Genomic DNA, 19,304 nt, shown 5'->3' on the forward strand with positions numbered 1-19,304 from the left:
AACCCGTGTCCACGGGCCAGCACTGGAGTGATAAATATATCTCCCGATGAGCCGTTAACATCATCCTCGCTGCAGCACTGTGCACCAATTGTTCTTTCAAAGCACATCCCAAGGTCAGCCCCACATGTAGCACATTGCAGTCTAATCTAGATGTAACCAGTGCTTTCACTAACTGCCTTGGTATGTCTTGAGAGTTCATGAGCAGTAGAACGTAGATAGAGTATCCCTCTTCAAATCTTTCATCTAGAATAGATTCATTGTGTAGCTTTGGGCAAGGTAACATTTTTCTTGCTCAGGTTCCAATCTGATTAGTGTGAGGCATCTTATTCTGAGCTGCTATAAGAACTAACACAAATTAAAAACAGTGACATCCTTGCTGATTATTAGACTTGTACATGGGAGGTTTTGTTTCTTTCATTTTTGTCGATTCTAAAAGGGACTTTTGTTATTGGCTATGTAGTGGAATACCCCACTGTGACCAGCAGGCCCTGTTTCACCATGCATCTGGGTACCAGTGTTACCTGGGTACCTGGGTTACCTCCTGCCTTTCTCAATGCCTGTAGGGATTTTTCGCTCATCTTCTTGGTTCAGCTGCTACCACCATCTGGCCTTAGGAACTGGCCACAGTAAGGGCCAGGACTCCTCGCTTCCTCACCTCTTCTGAGACCTTGCCCCTGTGTCTCCTGCGATCCAGCATCTAGTTACCACAGGGACAGCATGCAGCTTTATGCATCATTGAGGGAGTGGCCACCCACCAACTGCCCTCCCCATCTGTCCAGGGGGACTTATTTTAAAAATAGCATGTCCAGAATGGTAGAGGTCTAACATAGTACAGAGAATCGATACTAGCACTACAAATTATAAATAATTTATTTTTTTAACTGTGCACAAACATACACTCAGGGGTATGTGTAAAATGCAATTCCTTTCTTCTTTCTTGTTGTTCCTCTCTCCATGCCTTAGTGCAGCAGTCCGCAACCTTTCTGTGGCTGCGGAGCGCTGCCACGGGGTGGGGGAAGAGGGCGGCCCAGGGCGCCGCTCATGCGCAGCAGCTCGGGCGCAAATACGCATGCACGGACTTCCCACGCATGCACATTTGCGTCTGGAGGGGGTGCAAACGAGCACGTGCGATGGCACTGAGCATGCACGCATGCGCAGACTTGCCGCACGTGTGCGTTTGCAGTCCTGCTGGCAAGTCTGCGCACGCGCGTTTGCGCTGTCAGCATGCCGGCGGCTGTGGCTCCCTCTTCCCACCCCCTCCCGAAGTAAGATGCTTTGGTGGCCGATTTGCTCACGGCCTGTGGGAAGGGGCAGGGAAAGGGAGCCGGGCACCAGGCCGCAGCCTGGGGGTTGGGGACCACTGCCTTAGTGGATCTTAACTAGTTTGGTGTAGTGATTAAGAGCAGCAGCCAGGTTTGATACTCCACTCCTCCACATGTGGCCAACTGTTTGACCTTGGGGTAGTCACAGTCCTATTAGAGATGTTCTCACACAGCAGTTCTGTCAGAGCTCTCTCAACCTCAGCTACCTCACAGGGTGTCTGTTGTGGGGAGAGGAAGGGAAGGCAGTTGTAAGTTACTTTGAGGCTTCTTTGGATAGTAGAAAGTGGGGTATAAAAAACAACTCTTCTCTCTTTTTCTTCATGCCTTAGTAGATCTTAGTCTAAGGCAGGGATTCCCAACCAGAGGTCCAGGGACCCATGGGGTTCCGCAGGAGTTCCAGAGGGGGGTCCGCAGCTTTCCCCCTCCTGCCTTAATGGCCTCAGCTACTAGATAGGGAACTGTCTTCTTCTGTTGCTCCCCCTCCCAAGCATGAGTTCTCTTGTGGTTTCTGTGCCTAGGAAAGGGCAGAACCTGCATGCATACTCCTGCCTAAAACCACCTCCTTTATTTCACCTCCCCCCCTTCAGTCCTCCTCAAGACTGCCTGTTAATGCAGTTGGTCATGTCACTTCTGGCAACAGGTAATTTAAGGGGTTGTGGCAGGGAGATGTGGCCAGCTGATATCACTTCTGGGGCTGCCTGAAAATTATTTCAGTGACTCCTCCACAGTCAAAAGGTTGAAAACAGCTGGTCTAAGGCAAGCTCCTTAATTTAAAGCAGTGGTTCTCAACCTTCCTAATGCTGCAACCCTTTGATACAGTTCCTCATGTTGCGGTGACCCCCAACCATAAAATTATGCAAGTGTTCTTTCACATAATTAAACCAAAACTGACCAATGGTATAAAGATCCATTGTTCATGATTGTATATAAATTTTTCTGGGGTTTCTCAGTTCAGTTCTGCCTCTTATCCCACATGCCAATCTCACTCTTTTCTGCCCACAGGAGGAGCGGCAACAGTGGCAGCACCCCCCACCCAGCCAAATTGCTCCCCCTGCCACAACCCCTATGAAAGGTGGTCCCCACCCCCAGGTTGAGAACCACTGAATTAAAGGATTACAGTTGTTCTAATTACCTTTAAGTCTTCACTCAGTTGTACTGGCCAGAACGTAATAATGGCTGCCTCCTACAGACCTTAGGTCAGAGTTCTATCTGCCTCAATGGAGACAAAACCTTACTCCTAGGTTTTATCATCTTTCTTTCTCCTTCCACTGACGTAGGCTAAGGTGATCAGATTTTAACACTGGTAAAGCGGGACACCGGGGGGGGGGGTTCTTGATTAAAAATTTGGTCTATATGGAGCAACAAAAAGTTTCATAGAATGCAAAAATAGTATTGTAATATATATTTTACATTTTCAACATAAGTACAATTTGCCAGGTACCCCCAGATGTCCCTCCAAAAGTGGGACAATCTGGTCACCTTAACCCAGGCTGAATCTGCACTTACTTTGTTTATTCCATTGTGGATCCTGCTGAATCCAGATCAATTTGAACTCGGGTCTTCCTCTTTCCCCCCCCTCCCCATTTAAACAGAAAAGTGTTCTGCACATGCTTAGGAAAGCTCAGAAGGGGAGAGGGGAGCCAAGCACTTCTTTCTTTCTTTCTTTCTTTCTTTCTTTCTTTCTTTCTTTCTTTCTTTCTTTCTTTCTTTCTTTCTTTCTTTCTTTCTTTCTTTCATTCTGTCTGTCTGTCTGTCTGTCTTTTCTTTTCTTTTCTTTTCTTTTCTTGAATGAGGTGGGGCGGAGAGGATTGGAGACAGCAGAGGAGGGGCGGGAAACCACGAGACAAACCTCTACCGACAAAACGTTCAAACTTTTTCTGAGAAAAAATTAGGGCTTGCCCTTTAAGAAAAGCTTACAGCCTTGGCAAATCAGGGCTTCTCTACCACAGAGTCAGCCCTGGCCAATCAGGGCTTCTCTACCACGGAATCTGCATCAAATTCAAAGCAGCCGGAGTTCCTCATGCTTTCTCAATCTGATTTTTCAAATATTGAGGGTTAAAAGCACTCTAAGATATTGCAGGATAAAGGTAGCGTGAATCATGCTTGTTGCAGAGGGCAAATTTGAATCAGACAAAATCAAAATGGAAATCGTATTCACTGGAGATAGCAGGGTCTTAATTGACCTGGGATTGGAATAAAAGCTCCGTACAGACTCCACCTGTCAGGTTAGGTCAGAGAAGCTTTTCCGTAAGACTTCAGGAAATTAAGTCTTCTGAATTTCTGCTTCCTGCTGGATATTTCCTGTTTAGCTGTAGGAGTGTGTTTGTGTGGGCACGACTTGCTCATATCAATGTGTCTGAGAGACCAACCATTGGCATATCTAAAGGCTTGTGGCTGAAGCTGGCAAGCAATTGACCCCTCACCTCCCACTTGCGCTCTGCCAAGAGAGAGGAAACTTTTAAAAACTAATTGTGAAGGTTTTGCAACAAACATGTAACCTTCAGACCTACAAGTACAATACCATTTGCAAAGGCATTGCAGTGATTGGCTAAGCACTCTCTAAGGAGTTTTTGCCATTGGTCTGCAAAGATGCCTCTTCCTCATCTCTCCTGTTGTTCTGGGAATGAGAGCAAAAGGCAGGAACGTCCCCTAGAGAAGAGAGCTGAAAGATAAGTTTGTAACTTTCTTCCCCTTTAAAGTTTAAACATCTGTCCTTTCCACTGCCAGTAGCAAACAGCACCTATTCAGTTTAGTCAGATAATGCCAGGGGGAAAATATATATATTCAGAGGGTTAGGCCTTGACTAAACCAGTTCTTGAAAAAGATTATCTGATCTGTATTTGATATAGAAAATACCAAAAATATCAATCAGTAAGGGGATTGGCCTAGTTCAAACCTCCAAAGAAAAATGCATTTCTTAACAGATTTGTTTTGTAGGTTTGGTTTGGTTATTATTCTTTTGTTGTTTCATTTTCCTATTTCTATTTTATTATCACTTACCATTGGTTTCAATGGAAGACACTCTCCTTTGGTACAGGTCGTTTTGATTTGCCATTCAAACCAAATAAAATTCATGTTGATTGTAGTCACCATGACAAATTCCAGAATAAATAGTCCCCATTTTGGAGACAAAAGAAACACACCATGCATAGTCAATGTGAGAATTGTTAGGAAAGTTTCCAAACAGAGTAACAGAGACATTAGTGTGTCTTGAGGGGATTGGCCCTTCAGGCATGCAGCTAAAGCATAAGAAACAGGTGGACTGACAAGTGGTGGCACAAGGCATTGGATGGGTAAGGTGGCAGCAGGATGACCTTGATAGAGCTTTGCTTAAATGGGAGATAAGGGCTGGAGAGCAGCAGTCAAGCAAGGAAGGGCAGGCTCTTAGGGGAGACTTGGCACAGCAGGGCAGGCATGGAAGGAGAGACGAACCCCTGCTGCCTCAATGATGAAAGAGCAGGAGAAAGTAAAAGAAAACCCAGAGCCTCATTCCTGCCTTGTTCATTTATATATTCTCTTTAAGAAAATTTTGGCTACCTTGTAAAAGTGAAACCAACTGAGTTAGAGAAAGGCAAGATTGCAGCAATGGAAGAATAGAACAGATGAAAATAATGTTTTTTCCCATTATAAGTTGATTAGAAGGGGAATATGTTTGTCATATTAACTATGACAATCATGAAACACTCAAATGTTGTAATTGTTGTAATTAATAACAAAAAGAAATGGGCAAGTCTACTGACTGCAATGGTTAGTATTTGTCAGACTCTGTTTCAAGTGCATAAAAGATTCAACTTCAGCATTATGCTGTTTGCTTATGTAGCCTGAAGGGCTCCCATCCTCAGAAAGAGTGTGGAGAAATGCAACGGCAACTTCTTAATGGGCATGGGTAAAATAATATTTATTAATTTTATTACCATTTGTATACCACCCTTCCCTAAGGCTTAGGGAGGTTCACATAGAACGTAAACAGAACAATACATCAAATGAAATGTAACAGTAATAATACTAACAAGAAAATCTTATCCAAGCAATGGCGCATGCAAGACACTTGTTCCCCCGCTTAGGAAAAGTGCAAGTGGTATGTCTGTTCTGCTATAGCCCTCAACATCATGTTCTCAGTAAACTGTTTTTCTGAATTGACAGTTTATGTTCCGTGTAAGAGACATCTGTCTCAAAAGTGTGAGGGGCTCTCATAAACAAGCTGCTTAGAATCACCAGGATCCCATGACTTTCCTAGTACAAATGTCACACCTTCAAGCAAAAGGGAGATAGGTCCCGATTCCCAAATTCCACTTTTGTCCATATCCAAAAATGCAATGGACTGACAAAAAGACAATGTTGCAGTGTCAACAAATGGCACCCAATGAGCTATTATGTTGGATGAAGATAGCCTGCTGAAAGCAAAGCCAAAAACAGTGCCAGCAATCAGATTGATTTTATGTAGTTGCTGTGTAAATAGATTTTAGTAATTAATTGTGGAGGCTTCCGGGTCAAAATGGAAAATAGATTTCTTTTAATGTTAAGGTGTTACTTATATGTAACCTTGTTGACTCCACTCACTTCCTCCCCTTAACATCCTGTTTTTGTCATGTTTCCAATAATACCGCAACTTTCCCTATTTAGAGTCACTGATACATTTTAAAACAGTTGGTGGGGTTTTTTTTGTTTTTTGTTTTTGTTAGGGTTTTTTTTTTTGTTATCATCTCCAGAATGTCTGATGAAGCTCCAGTACAATTCAAATAATGAATAAGTGTTAAGCCATATAGGATGACAGTCAACCTGCATGTGAATCACACTGATTTGGTTTTGGACTATAAGCATTCACCAAGCATAGGATTAACCAATGCCTGCTTTCTATATTAATATTAGTGGGAATGCAGTGAGAAACAAATTGTAGGTGATATGAATATGAACTACAGTTGCAGAATGAAATGCAGGACAGTGGTTGGTGTGAGATAAAGATAACCATTCAAGAAGTGAAAAAGATCTAGTTTTAACACACATAGTTATGACCCATTTATTCCCAAAAGTATACAGTGTTTCTTACATGGTTAAATGAATAACAAAGAGATACCAGATTTTCTCAAATATACTATCAGTGCCAGTTGCAGCATTTGCCCTTTCCTGCAGTTTAGATAAAAGCTGAGATTATCCATTGTTTATAAAACTGCTTAGGCAGCCCTAAGGTTGCTTGGTCAGCATGAGTGGGAAAATGTTATACGAAGCTCCGAGTACCATTATAATTCATATAGTGGTGGATTCTACTCTGCACTAGTGATTTACTTTACCCATAAAAGAAAAGGCATTGTAGACACACAGGAGCTTCCCCCATTGCTAGGATGATAATGCCTTTTCTTTTAGGGAAGCAGTGCTAAGCATTTTTATTCAGAAGATAGGACTGCCAGCTCTGGATTGGGAAACATCTGGAGAATTTGAGGCTGGAAGCTGGGGTGTATGAGGTTTGGGGGGGGGAGGGACCTCAGCAGGGTATAATGTCATAGAGTCTACCCTCCAAAGCAACCATTTTCTCCAGGGGAACTGATCTCTATTTGCTGGAGATCAGCTGTAATTCTGGGGGGTCTCTAGGCCTTACCAGAAGACTGGCAACCCTAAGAAGAAGAGTTGGTTTTTATATGCTGCTTTTCTCTACCAGGAGTCTCAAAGCTGCTTATAATAACCTTCTCTTTCCTCACCTCACTATAGACACCTACCTGTGTGGTAGGTGAGGCTGAGAGAGCCCCTGATATTCTTGCTTGGTCAAAACAGTTGTCAGTATAGTGACAAGCCCAAGGTCACCTAGATGGCTGCATGTGGGGGAGCATGGAATCAAACCCAGCTCACCAGATTAGAAGCTGCTGTTCTTAACCACTACACCAAGCTGGTCCACTACTAACTGGATCATGGAAGGTTCTTACTCAAATTCCAGATGATAAAATAATGTATGTTATGTGGCACTAGGGTATAAATAGTTATAATAACCTGTCTATTAAGACAGTGATAGACATGTTATTAATATAACTATTTATACCCTAGTACAGACATTCTCAACCAGGGTTGAAACCCTGGGGTTTAATAATGACCCGGGAAGGCCTAAATATATATAGTTGTATATACTAGTGTACATACAACTAGCTGTGGCTGACTGGGCTGCCGCCTCTGCCTCCTCCTGCATTCCGCTGGTGGCGCGGGCTCCTCTCAGGGCCCTGCGCTACCAGCACTTACCTTCTGATGGTGGTGAGGCTGTGCCCTCCTGGTATTCTCCAGTGCAGGGGCCTCCCTGCCACCACAGCCTTGCCATCACCACCTTGTTAGCACCGCTGCTGCCTTTTCGCTGCTGCTTTCTTGTTGCTGGCAACGGCTTGTCCCCACCACCTCCTCCTTCTGGCCTCTGCTGCCTCCTCGCCGCTGCCATGGCCTCTTTTTCGGTGGCACTGCCTTTTTGCTGCCACAGTTTTCTTGACACCGGTGGTGCCTTCTCCACCGGCGCCTTCTTGCCACCACTGCGTTCTCTGTGCTGCCTAGTTTCCTCTGGCACTGCTGCCTCCTTTGCCACCTTGGTCTCATTCTTGCCACAGCCACGGCCTCCTTCCTTCCACCATCGCCGTCTCTTTTGTTGGCGCTGCTGCCTCCTTGTTGCTGCTGCTGGTGGCTCCTGCGAGGTGGTCCGTGTAGGGGCTGGCCCAATCAGGGTGCTTTGCTGGCCACACTCAGATTGGGCCAGATTTGAGTCTGGACACTGTCCAGGGGCTGGACTTGCTCCACCCCAGGCAGTTTCCCAAATATATATAGGAACCATACATAGGAACCATGGATAAAGATATATATATATAATTGGGTGATACGACCATATATGGTCATGTCAACATGCCCTCTCCTCCCAGAATGGCAAATGATATGCTTGGTGGGAAAGGGAGGGCCCCAGCCATACAAATCCTTGCTGGTTGAGACATTGCTTGAGATAGCGATTGGCGTCTAGAGAGGAAAGTACTCTCATTTTAACTACTGTGGGGGCAGGAGTAGCATAGACTGCCCAGCCCTGTTCCTGGCCCAGTGGAGTAAGTTGCTAGGCCATTTCAGGCATGGGAGGGGAAACAATGGAGTGTCACAGGCCTACTCCAGCCCTGTTTCTGGCATTGGAATGAGTGTGGAATCAACAGGACAGCATAGAAGAAGGAGGAGAAGAAGAGTTGGTTCTTATACGCTGCTTTTCTCTACCAGAAGGAGTTTCAAAGTAGCTTACATTTGCTTTCCCTTTCCTCTCCCCACAACAGACACCCTGTGAGGTAGGTGAGGCTGAGAGAGCCCTGATATTACTGCTTGGTCAGAACAGCTTTATCAGTGCTGGGGCCATCCGAAGGTCACCCAGCTGGCTTCATGTGGGGGAGTGGGGAATCAATCCCAGCTCACCAGGTTAGAATTCTGCGCTCCTAACCACTATACAAAGTAGGCTCCAGCTGCCCCAGCCCTCTTTCTACTGGCTTCCATTGGTGAAGAATAGCAAACTGGTAGCCAGTCTAGTGTGTAGGCATGGTTCTGTTCACAAATCATCTGAACATATTTCTGTGTGGTCACTTCCTGTGCTGTGGGAGTAGCCTAGTGATGTCACATCTGATTGGGGTGTTTGGGTGATGTCACTTCTGGTGACCTGTGACTTCCAGGGTGTAGCGGGAAGATGTATCCTGCTGACATCACAATTTTTCAGGGATTTTCCAACAGTAAAACAGATTGAGAAAGGCTGCCCTAGTGCCACAAGAGTGAGAGACAGTGGTTAGACACTGTTTCCAAATACATGAGAGTAGGCATGTTGAATGTAAACAGGGATGTAGGTTTATAGATAAGGCAACAGTGTAATTTCAAGTACAAGTAGTGCTCAGTGCCTCAGGTTGCATTAGCTAATCCTAGAACTGGATTGATTTCAGAACTACCATGATAAAAAAAATCATAATTTGCAATTTTGTCAAACAGTGAAAGGTAGTATATTTTGACACACTAATCCAGTAACTAATCAGTTTTCTAATAAACAATCAGCAATACACTAATGTGTCATCAGCATTTCAGAAGCTCTGGAGAGGGGAAGATCTGCACATAGACGTTAATGAATACACCAAAAATCATTAGATGATCAATACTTCTGAGTTATTTTCATTGAGCTGATAGGTCTGATACATTAGAGCTGACATTTTACATTTGTCAAGATCACAGTGCAGTTTTTAACAGTAGAGCAACCTGCTAAAATATTCCAAAAGAAACAATCAAAGAAACACAACTTAAACACTTTGACATCCTAGGCTGGAACAGTAGGTGAGATGAAAGACTGTATAACTTTGGGGTCATATGTTCTTCAAACCATAATTTCCCTAAAAATAATTAACAGGTTATTTTATGATGTTTTATACTTATATATGCTGATAAATGCCCCTGTGATGTATTGTTTAAAAGCTACAGTATTTACTCAAATGTAACACAGGGTGTTGTGTTATTTCCAGGTATGGCATCAAAAAACAGAGTAATTTGACATTTGCATACAAGTTACAGTTATGTTCAATGATAAAATGTGTTGTATATAACAAGTTCTAGGGGGATCCATTTACATTCTGGGTTGTCTTTCTTTCAAGTAAATATAGTAGCACTTCACCACATCTGCTGTGCAATATTTAAAACTCAAGGGCCTGCTTACTGTTCACAGGTATGCCTTTGGGCCAATTCTGTTTCTTGTACATAAGCATCATGTGGCATCAGTTAAATAATTATTAAAATTACAGTCTACAGTCTACTTAAATCTTCTGCTTCACAAGCCCTCTTGAAATTAAAAGTACCTGTACAAAACATATACACACACACATTCTAATCAGATGTTCAAAATGTTTATAAAGAAGTCACACTGTTCAAGAACTAAACTTTAGTAGAATATATTATAATTTGGATGAGTCTGTTTGACTCTTCTTAAAGTTCTGGTTGATCTTTGGTATTCAGAGATGATTCAGAGAAAACAATTCACAGTCACTCCTAGACACCTTCTTTTACTCAGAAGACCCCATCCTTCTCTCTGATGTACTGCGGTATTAGGGTCAATAAAACAGATGAGCTGGTGGTGGTAGTGAAATGTTCTGTGAAGTCTCTGCTCACTTATGGCGACCCTTAGGGTTTTTAAGGAAAGAGATGTTCAGAGGTGGTTTACAATGTCTGCCTTCGCATCATGACCTGGTATTCTTGGAGGTCTCCCATTCAAATACTAGTGGCCCGTGAGTGAAAAGGTTATGGCAAAAAGTGTACTCTGGGGTTGTAAAATGTAAAATGACCTGAGACACTGGAGAACTGCTGCCCATTTGAGTAGACAGTACTGACATCTGTGACTCAATGGTGTGATTCAGTATAAGGCAGCTTCATGCATGTATGTGTAATTTAACAGCTGTCAACAATAAAAGGAAGAGAATCAAAGAGCTGTACTCCTTTCTAAACCAAAAGGCAACAGAGGTTCAGGCATTAGCCTGCTCAGTCTCCAAGGAGCCTGTGACTTTGAACTTCTTGCCCAAAACCTGCCAAGTCCCCAACCTTTTTATCACTGGGGACCACTCAATGCTTGACAATTTTACTGAGGCCCGGTGGGGGGGGGGTAGTTTACTCCTCTACTCTCAACCACTGCCCTAATGCTCTCTGATCGCTATGGTAATGTTTAAACATCCCTTCAAAATAAGATACAGACACGCCACAACAATGAACATAAGGAACATTTTATTTTCATGGAAATTTTAACTCATGACAATGACAAATCAATGGGAACCTTGAGCTTGTTTCTCTGCAACGAGATAGTCCCATCTGGGAGTGATGGGAGACAATGACACCTGAAGTGTGTTGTAAAGGGCCGGGGGGGGGGGATGAAGTAAAGGGCCGGGGGGGGGGGAGAAGGCGTCCTTCATGGCCCACCTCCAATTAGTCGATGGACCACATGGCCCACAGGTTGAGGATCGCTAGCCTAGGGGACCTAAAAGTGCTTAAACATTGACAGAGCTCATGCCCTTTCTCCCATTCCCCTGCAGGTCTGGGTTCAAACTCCCCCATTTCCACCCCCTCCCTCGCTCCCCCCTCCCTCCGGGGCCTGCATCAACTCACCACAATAGCAAAGTGGCATTGGTGGCATTTTAAAAAATTCTGCCCACTGGGCATCCTGGAGGGAGCACCCTCACCATCCACAAGTCCAGCTGCAGCAGCTGCCCAGGCCCTGACAGCCAGCAACTGTCACCTCTTGCTCACAGGCAAAGATGCCAAGACTGTTCACAGCAGAGCCGTGGCTGGACCTCTTCAGGCCACAAGTCTCTGGCTGCATTCCAGAGGGTGAGGGGGCCAAGTATGCCTGGTCCTGCAAAGTGCATGGGCTCAGGCCCAGTTGGTTTGGTGCTGGCAGGGCCACTATGGTTGGCTGATCAGGCACTGGTAGCCTGCCTGCTGTTGTAGCCCCTGTGGCTCCTCTGCCAGCATGCTCAGCTCAGGCTGCAAACCCTCTCCACTGGCACCCAGGGCATGTGCCCATATCATCCTACCCTAGATACACTGCCAACTATAGTTATGACCTGAGGTTGCTGGCAATTTACTTGAAAACTTGTGGCTTATTTCAATGCTTACCATATTCCATCTTAGAAGGAATTACACTGTTCTGACCAAGAATTAGGACTTACACTTTCTTCAGGGTTGATATAAGGCAGTGGTCCCCCACACCCAGGCTGGGCACCGGGACCGGTCCGTGGATCAGTCAGTACTGGGCCATGGCTCCTCCTCGTCCTCCTCCCCAGCTGCTGCCTCGAGGGCAGCCTTGCCACTCTGCCACTGGCTCACCTTTGGTGCTCTCCAGCGGCCACCATGGCTGGGGCTCCCCTTTGGCGTGGCACTGCGCAGCTGCTGCTGGCAGCATCTCCCAGCGGGTGGTGGGAAGTCAAGGGTGCCAGCAGGAAAGTAAGTGGAGCACAGGCTCAGGCGGCGGCAACATCCCTCGGCAAAAGACTATCCCCCCCCCGGACCTCAGTAAAATTGTCAAGTGTTGACCGGTCCCCGGTGATAAAAAGATTGGGGACCACTGATAAGATATAAGCTTATTCCCTGAATGTATGTAAAATGACTAGCTTTGGTTAAAGATAACGTACAAAGTCATTGTTGATTTTATGCTGTGGCTCCCTATTAATTTTCTTGGAGTTTTTGTCATAACTATATTTTGCTGTTTTGTATTACTTGACTGCTTATTGTTTAATTGATTTTATTATTGTAAGTCTTTTGAACTTCAGTTTAAAGATGCAGGACAGAAATTTTTAAAATAAATTTGGGATAGGTATAGGTGCCTCATTCTGAATTGTACACATCTCTGCCTCTTGTGGCGCAGAGCGGTAAGCAGCAGAAATGCTGTCTGAAGCTGTCTGCCCATGAGGTTGGGAGTTCGATCCCAGCAGCCGGCTCAAGGTTGACTCCTTCCAAGGTCGGTGAAATGAGTACCCAGCTTGCTGGGGGTAAACGGTAATGACTAGGGAAGGCACTGGCAAAGCCACCCTGTATTGAGTCTGCCATGAAAACGCTGGAGGGCGTCACCCCAAGGGTCAGACATGACTTGGTGCTTGCACAGGGGATACCTTTACCTTTACTGTGACAGCCCTTATACAAGGCTTTCATTTTAATGATTTATGATCTTGCTATGCAGTTGGCCAGTGAAGGCAAGACATTAATAGAACATACACTGCTGAGTTTTGGGTTTTTTTACTGTTGTCCAGTACATTTTAGAAACATTGTTTAAGCAAACACTGGGACACCAGTTTCAAAAATCTGCCTGCTTACCAACCCCAGACGTAAAGGAGTTTTCTATTGCAGCAAAACACAATGATTATTGCTTTGTGGCTTCACAATTGCTCCAATAGATAGTACTCCTGATTTTAAATTAGCAGGAAGTGAAATTCTATTTGTCATCAATTTCTCCTAGGGGTTTCAGAGCAGAAAACTGCAGACAAGCTGCTTCTTTGATAGCTCACTCCTAAAAATCTCTTTTTGTTCTTTATCTATTTGAACTGACAGTGATCAGAGCTGCAGCAGGACAGGCCTCTCTGGAGAAATCACCTTCCCCCTGTCTATTGACAGATCCCTCTGTTCTGAATCAGACAGGCCCTGTCCCATCATAGGCATCAAGGCCTTGGAAGTAGCCACCAATTAAACCTCTTGAGCCGGTAAAATCTGAAGCCACTTTTGAATGTCTGTTCTGATTAGGCAGGATAAGACAAAACCCTTCAACCCCCAGGAGCAGCTCCCCAGTCTCAATTTTCTCTCTTGCCTTTACCAGGTGCGAGAGGTGTGAGAGAAGCTTCACACAAGCCACCCAGCTGAGTCGACACCAGAGGATGCCCAATGAGTGCAAGCCAATAACAGAGAGCACAGAATCAATTGAAGTGGATTAACTGATTGACTGGTTGGAATTAAACTGCAAGGAAAGTCATGATTAAATGTCATGGACACTTAAGCAAAACCAAAGATTTCCTCTGAGCAACTTTCAATCAGTCCCAGAAAACCAAGAGCAGTAATAAAATAAGTAAGATGTTAAGAGATATTGATCCTGGCGTGGAAGTGAAACCAGGAAAGAGATTATTTATTTATGACTAGGAATGAGGCTGATTTCAATGGACAAGACACTAGGGCCAGCTAGCATTTCTAGTCCCCTCCCCACCATGTATTGCTTTATTTCTAAAAGCTTTTATAATTGTTATTTAATACCAAAGCAACTAATATTAAGGGTTCTTTTGCCCATAGCTATGACTAAGAATGCACATGGACATGTTTATTGTTGCACCTTTTTCTTCAGCATGACTCAGTGGACCCAGGTATACTCCTTCTTTGGCTGGGTTTTATTGAGTTGTGCTGCTCTGGATGTGTCTGTAATTTTTTAAAATGTTGTATTTAAATGACAAGACAGAGAAGGCAATTCAGGACCATCTTTGTGTTGGTGTCAGACCTCCTTCAGCTGATGGACAATTCATTCCCATGGTTTCAAAGATCCCATTTTGTGCACTTTTTTTGTATAAATGTTTTCATTAGCCAGTGTTGATTGGCCCAGGAGATCCCAGAATTGTTAAATAAACTTGGTCCTCTATATATCTATAGGTGTATATATTGTAAAAGTACCAGTAAGGAAAGCATTTGAACATATAGAACATATTACTCACCAGTGATGATGAACAACCGTTTCAGTGAAACAGTGTCATACTGATCTAAAAGTATCATGTTCAAAAATGTAAATGTTAAAAGTGATATAGAAAAAAAGTCTTTACTTTGATGGCAGTATTAGTAGCATTTAAAAATCAACCAAATTATCTATATTTAAAATCTCCAGTCACATCTGAGCATTTACCCAACATAGTGGGCAGGACTAGTTCTGTGGTCAGCCCAATAGAGTGATTGCTTGTGGTGGCAGAGTGAGGTGGGTGCCAATACACTGGAGATCCTCACCTGACTCCCAGCCATCAATGGAACAGGAGATGGCTGGCATCTCTTCCTGTGCCCTGTGCCACCACCTGTTGGATCCAAGTTAAGTCTTGTGTCAATGGTACGAGGACTTGACTTGGACAAACCTGACAGGGTGCTGGCCCTGACGAGGATGGATGTACCTTGTTTAGGGTGAAAAATAGATCGTGCACTGGTCCTGCACAGAGGAGCTCCTCTCATCTCTCGTGTCCTGTGTATCTTGTTTCATGGGACCAGAAAAAATATTAAGATTGAAATCTAACATTTTCTTTAAAAGTCTCATAATGAAAGCTAATCTAGAGATTCAGACATAAGCTTTGGAGTCAAAGTTCAGCCTACAGATGTCGATCTTTATTGTGATCTTTGGTGCTTAAACCCAACTCATGCCCTTTTAGGAATCAAACAGAAAGATATGTCAGGAATCATTTGGACTGTATGGGCTTAAACTGAAGGTCTCTGACTTAACTGTTTTGTTCATTTTTGCCTTTGGAAAACCTACCTCATAACTTTACTGGTGGAAATGAAATTTTGCCATGGAATTTATAATACCACTTAACTTGATGTGCTTTCACTTCACTAGGCACCCCTAGCTCTATAACCTGAGCAGTTTAATTCTATGAATAGGCTTTCATTATTGTGGCAGAAGTAGAACATTTATATTTCAGCCATAGTGTATCTGCTTATAGGATCAAGCCATTAAAAAGTTTGCGCCTGATCCAGTGCCTCACTAATGCCTCTGCATGCACTATTCCCTCGGAGTAAGGTCTATCCTGAATGCACAGATGTATCTACATGACAAGGTAATGTATGCAGAATGGCTCATGCAGGACATCAGCTGAAGTGTAGTCTCACAAGCAAAACTATAGTAATTTAAGAAGTTTGTAAGGTTTAGATAACTTTTTAAATATATAATCCAAGCACATTTGACTTTATACCCAGAAAACTCCATCCATAAGAAATGAAGTTCCTGTCAAAGTAGTTTTCTCACAGTCTTTTTCACTAAGCGTGTCCTCAGTTTGAGCCTGATAACATGTCTGAAATTTAGGTGACTCATGCATGGCTTCACATTTTAGTAATATTATTCCTGAGTGGCCTATTTTCTTTCCAGTTGTATTAATACTAAAATCCAGAGCAATAGCCTAGTTAATCTGCTGCAATAAAATCCACAATGTCCCGTGACACTGTAATGACTATCAGATCTATGTGACTTTCATGTGTCAGAGCCTAGTGCAAAAAAAATTCATGATGTGATTGCTTATTGCATATGCTGCAATATATCCCCCTCCCCCCCAAAAAAGCCACAAGATTCTGCTGATTTTTTAAAATTCTTTAAGAGAACTGCTCTATATCTAAATCAAGAGATGATCCTAAAGTTTATACAGGATGGGTGAGATCCTAAAGAACTGCACATGTAATTAGTCCAGAGTAAGGATTTTTACTGTGATCTCCTCCTCAATGAAAATCCTAGGAATTGGAAACTATGTGAGATGTGGCACAATCAGAAGAGGGAATTAGCAGAACTATCTCCCAGCAGCTTTCTTGTGCAAGCTACTCTGTGACTTGAGCTTTCCAGGAAAAAGCTGTGGGGAAGGACATTGCCAATTTTCACTCACTGTAACAGCCAGCTACGTTACCCTTACATACCCAAAAATAACCTGACTCAGAAACAGCTTTCAGAAGGCAAAGGGGATAGCAGCAAAATGGTTTGCTACAAATTTTCTCTGTTCATAGTTCTTTAGGATCCAATATTAGTTTTTGTGTTAGAGGAAAATGACTTTTTGTGACACTGATTCAAATCCTAGTTATTTGACACTAAGAACGACAACAGATGAGGTGAAGCTCACATAGCAAGTGCAACTTGCAGACTTATATTAATCCTTCAATCTCCTTTGAATTTCACTTTTCAAAACTACTCCTATTCTAAAATTAGAATTTTAAACTAAAAGATGTGGCTCTGGTTTCAATAAACATTTCAGATGTGTTGCAATTGCACTACACTTAATTGTTTCAGCACAAGGGGGTCTATTTGGATACGATATTGTTTTTTGATGTATAATAATAGCAATGTGGGCAGTGGTTCAGATAAATAAAAGAATAAAGGAGTTTTTCCCTTCCATCCCAGCATGGTTTTATAGAAAGAAATAGTGTACCTCTTGATGTTATTAGAAAAAGTACAGGCAAAAAAGGGCATTTCCCCCCATCCCAGCTCTAATAGCAGCAAGGCAAAAATTGTTTTGATTGACAAAACTATGAGGAAGTGGAAGGCTTAAATCCCTTTTCCTTTTTTGCAGCAAACCCAGCCTGAATTGAGATCCTTCCCAGTTGCCATTTGACTTAAAACTACTGGGACGATCTGATCATGATTACCCATACTCTCCTCCAGTTAAGCCCTAAGGGTCAAATATATATCCAGAAGGAAGGAGCTTACATTGGTAGCTGTTCATGGAGGTTCTTTGCTTATTAAAACTGTTGATAACATTGTTTTATGCCTTTCATAATTTGGCAGTCCTCTCATACTTATTTCAGTGGAGTGGTCTGTTTAAAAAGAAATGAAATGTTGCACTATTTCAGACATAAACCAAGGAACCGAAATGTTCATGATTCAAAGAAACCAGTCCCATTAACTTCAGAGATAAAATGGACATGTTCCCAATAGTTCTACCTCATCTGCATATTTCAATAAGCCAAGGAGCTAAACTGTAGTTTATTCCAAAATAATTTGTTTCATATTACATGAAATTACCTAAGAATATATCTTTACAGATATATTCTTCACAGCAACTTTCTACACTCTCTATATTTGTAGTGCCACACTAGATGTTCGGGGAGTATGTGAGGAAATGCCCTTAACATTTCTCATTTGACAGGGAAAGTGGATCACCAGCATTGATGCAATAGGATTCACTTCAACCTCAGCCCATCCCAATGCACTATCAGACTTGAAGTGCATGTCATCATCTTCTGAACTCTTCTAAACCAGCGCACAAAATTGTCTGTACAAAAGGCATAAAATTGTAGGAACAGAATTCTGTAACAGAGCTCTTTGACATTATTTTTAAATATTATGTATGATACCCAAGTCTCTGGAACTACTATTCATGCAGTAGGATACAAGATAAAAAAATTGGTCTTGTATCAGCCAATAAGATGAGATATAATAATTCAAAAGAGTTCAGAAACGGGAGAACTGAACTGCTAAAAATAGGCCACAGGTAACATATAAAGCAAATTTTTCAAATGCATTTTGAAAATCATTATTACTTAATCAGAAGTCTTTTATTGCTATACAATTAATGAGAAAAGAGAAAAACAAAACTAGCTTAATAACAATTTTCTCAACAACTCAAAAAATCTATCTGCCCATCATATCTGAACACCGCCCGTGGCGCCACGGGCGCCACGGACTAAATAAAAGAGTAAGGCGTTCTGGGGCGGGATGTGTCCGGGATGAGGAAGGGTCCGGATTGGACCCTTCCTCATGACAGACAATCGGAGGGAACAATCGGCAGGCGCGAAGCGCCTGCCGATTGCTCCCTCTGATTCCCAGCCCCAGCAACTGCGAGCCGCGCGCAGCGCGGCTCGCAGTTGCTCCTGGCCTGACGCCCGAGGGAACCCACGCAGGCCGCAGCCCCCGCGCACCACCCCCTCGCCCCCAACTTACAATGGTCTCCGCCGTCCTCGCAGCCGCTCCCGGTTCCAGGAAGAAACAGTCCACCAGCGGCCCTGCCAGCAAGCGGCCCGATGTGCGGGCGCGGCTCGCGGGCGCAGCTCGGGCGCGGCTCGCGGGGGCGGCCCGGGCGCGGCTCGCGGGCGCGGCCCGGGTGCGGCTCGCGGGCGCGCCTCGCGGGTGCGGCTCGCGGGCGCGGCCCGGGCGCGGCCCGGGCGCGGCTCGCGGGCGCGGCCCGGGCGCGGCTCGCGGCCGCGGCCCGGGCGCGGCCCGTGCCGGTCCCCAGCCTCAGAAAGGTTGGGGACCACTACTTAGGCAGAGAGCCGCCGCCCGACAAGGTCAGTTTCTAGCGCCCGCTGTATTCGGCATACAGCGGGCTTAATTACTAGTCTTATTATAGTACTTTACATAGTAAAGATACTGAGCAAGTTTCTTTTCCTCTCTCCCTTTGTTGTGGCAACAATATTCATTTGATCTCATAGGGGAAAAACTCCTTGAAGGATTCACTACAATATATGAATGCCTTCAAATTTCCTGACACTGGCAATTTCCTGCATCAAGTGACATAGCTGATTACAAGATAGAAGAGGACACACTCAGCATGAATCACACATTGAAATTTGGTGTTCTATGTGATGGTACTCAAGGTTATAATGCTTATGCTCTGAAAGAGCTGAAGTAGGAAGAAGCACCAATCTCTCTAGTGTCTGGGGATTGGTCAGCAGCTCCTAGCCCTGGTGTCATACTAGTGTGGCAAGAAACAGTGTCAGCTTCCACTTCTTATATCTTCTTCAAGAAAACGACCCCATGCTAGCACATGCTACCAGCAT

General features: G+C 43.9%; 1 protein-coding gene across 7 annotated transcripts in view; it reads left to right on the top strand.

Annotated features, from left to right (window-relative positions):
* PRDM6 (PR/SET domain 6) overlaps positions 1-19,304 on the top strand; it is a 147,700-nt gene that overhangs the window by 116,457 nt on the left and 11,939 nt on the right. For 5 of the 7 annotated variants that reach the window (XM_077344410.1, XM_077344411.1, XM_077344409.1 and 2 more), the window contains one exon: positions 13,633-18,551. The exons of the other annotated variants lie outside the window; for them this stretch is intronic. In XM_077344410.1, coding sequence (XP_077200525.1) covers positions 13,633-13,747 — 115 coding nt within the window. In that variant the 3' untranslated portion in view covers positions 13,748-18,551. Of the gene's footprint in view, positions 1-13,632; positions 18,552-19,304 lie in introns of those variants that run through there. 7 annotated transcript variants of the gene reach the window in all.

The sequence above is a fragment of the Paroedura picta genome, chromosome 7 (genome assembly GCF_049243985.1).
Source record: "Paroedura picta isolate Pp20150507F chromosome 7, Ppicta_v3.0, whole genome shotgun sequence".
In the NCBI taxonomy this organism is placed as follows: domain Eukaryota; kingdom Metazoa; phylum Chordata; class Lepidosauria; order Squamata; family Gekkonidae; genus Paroedura; species Paroedura picta.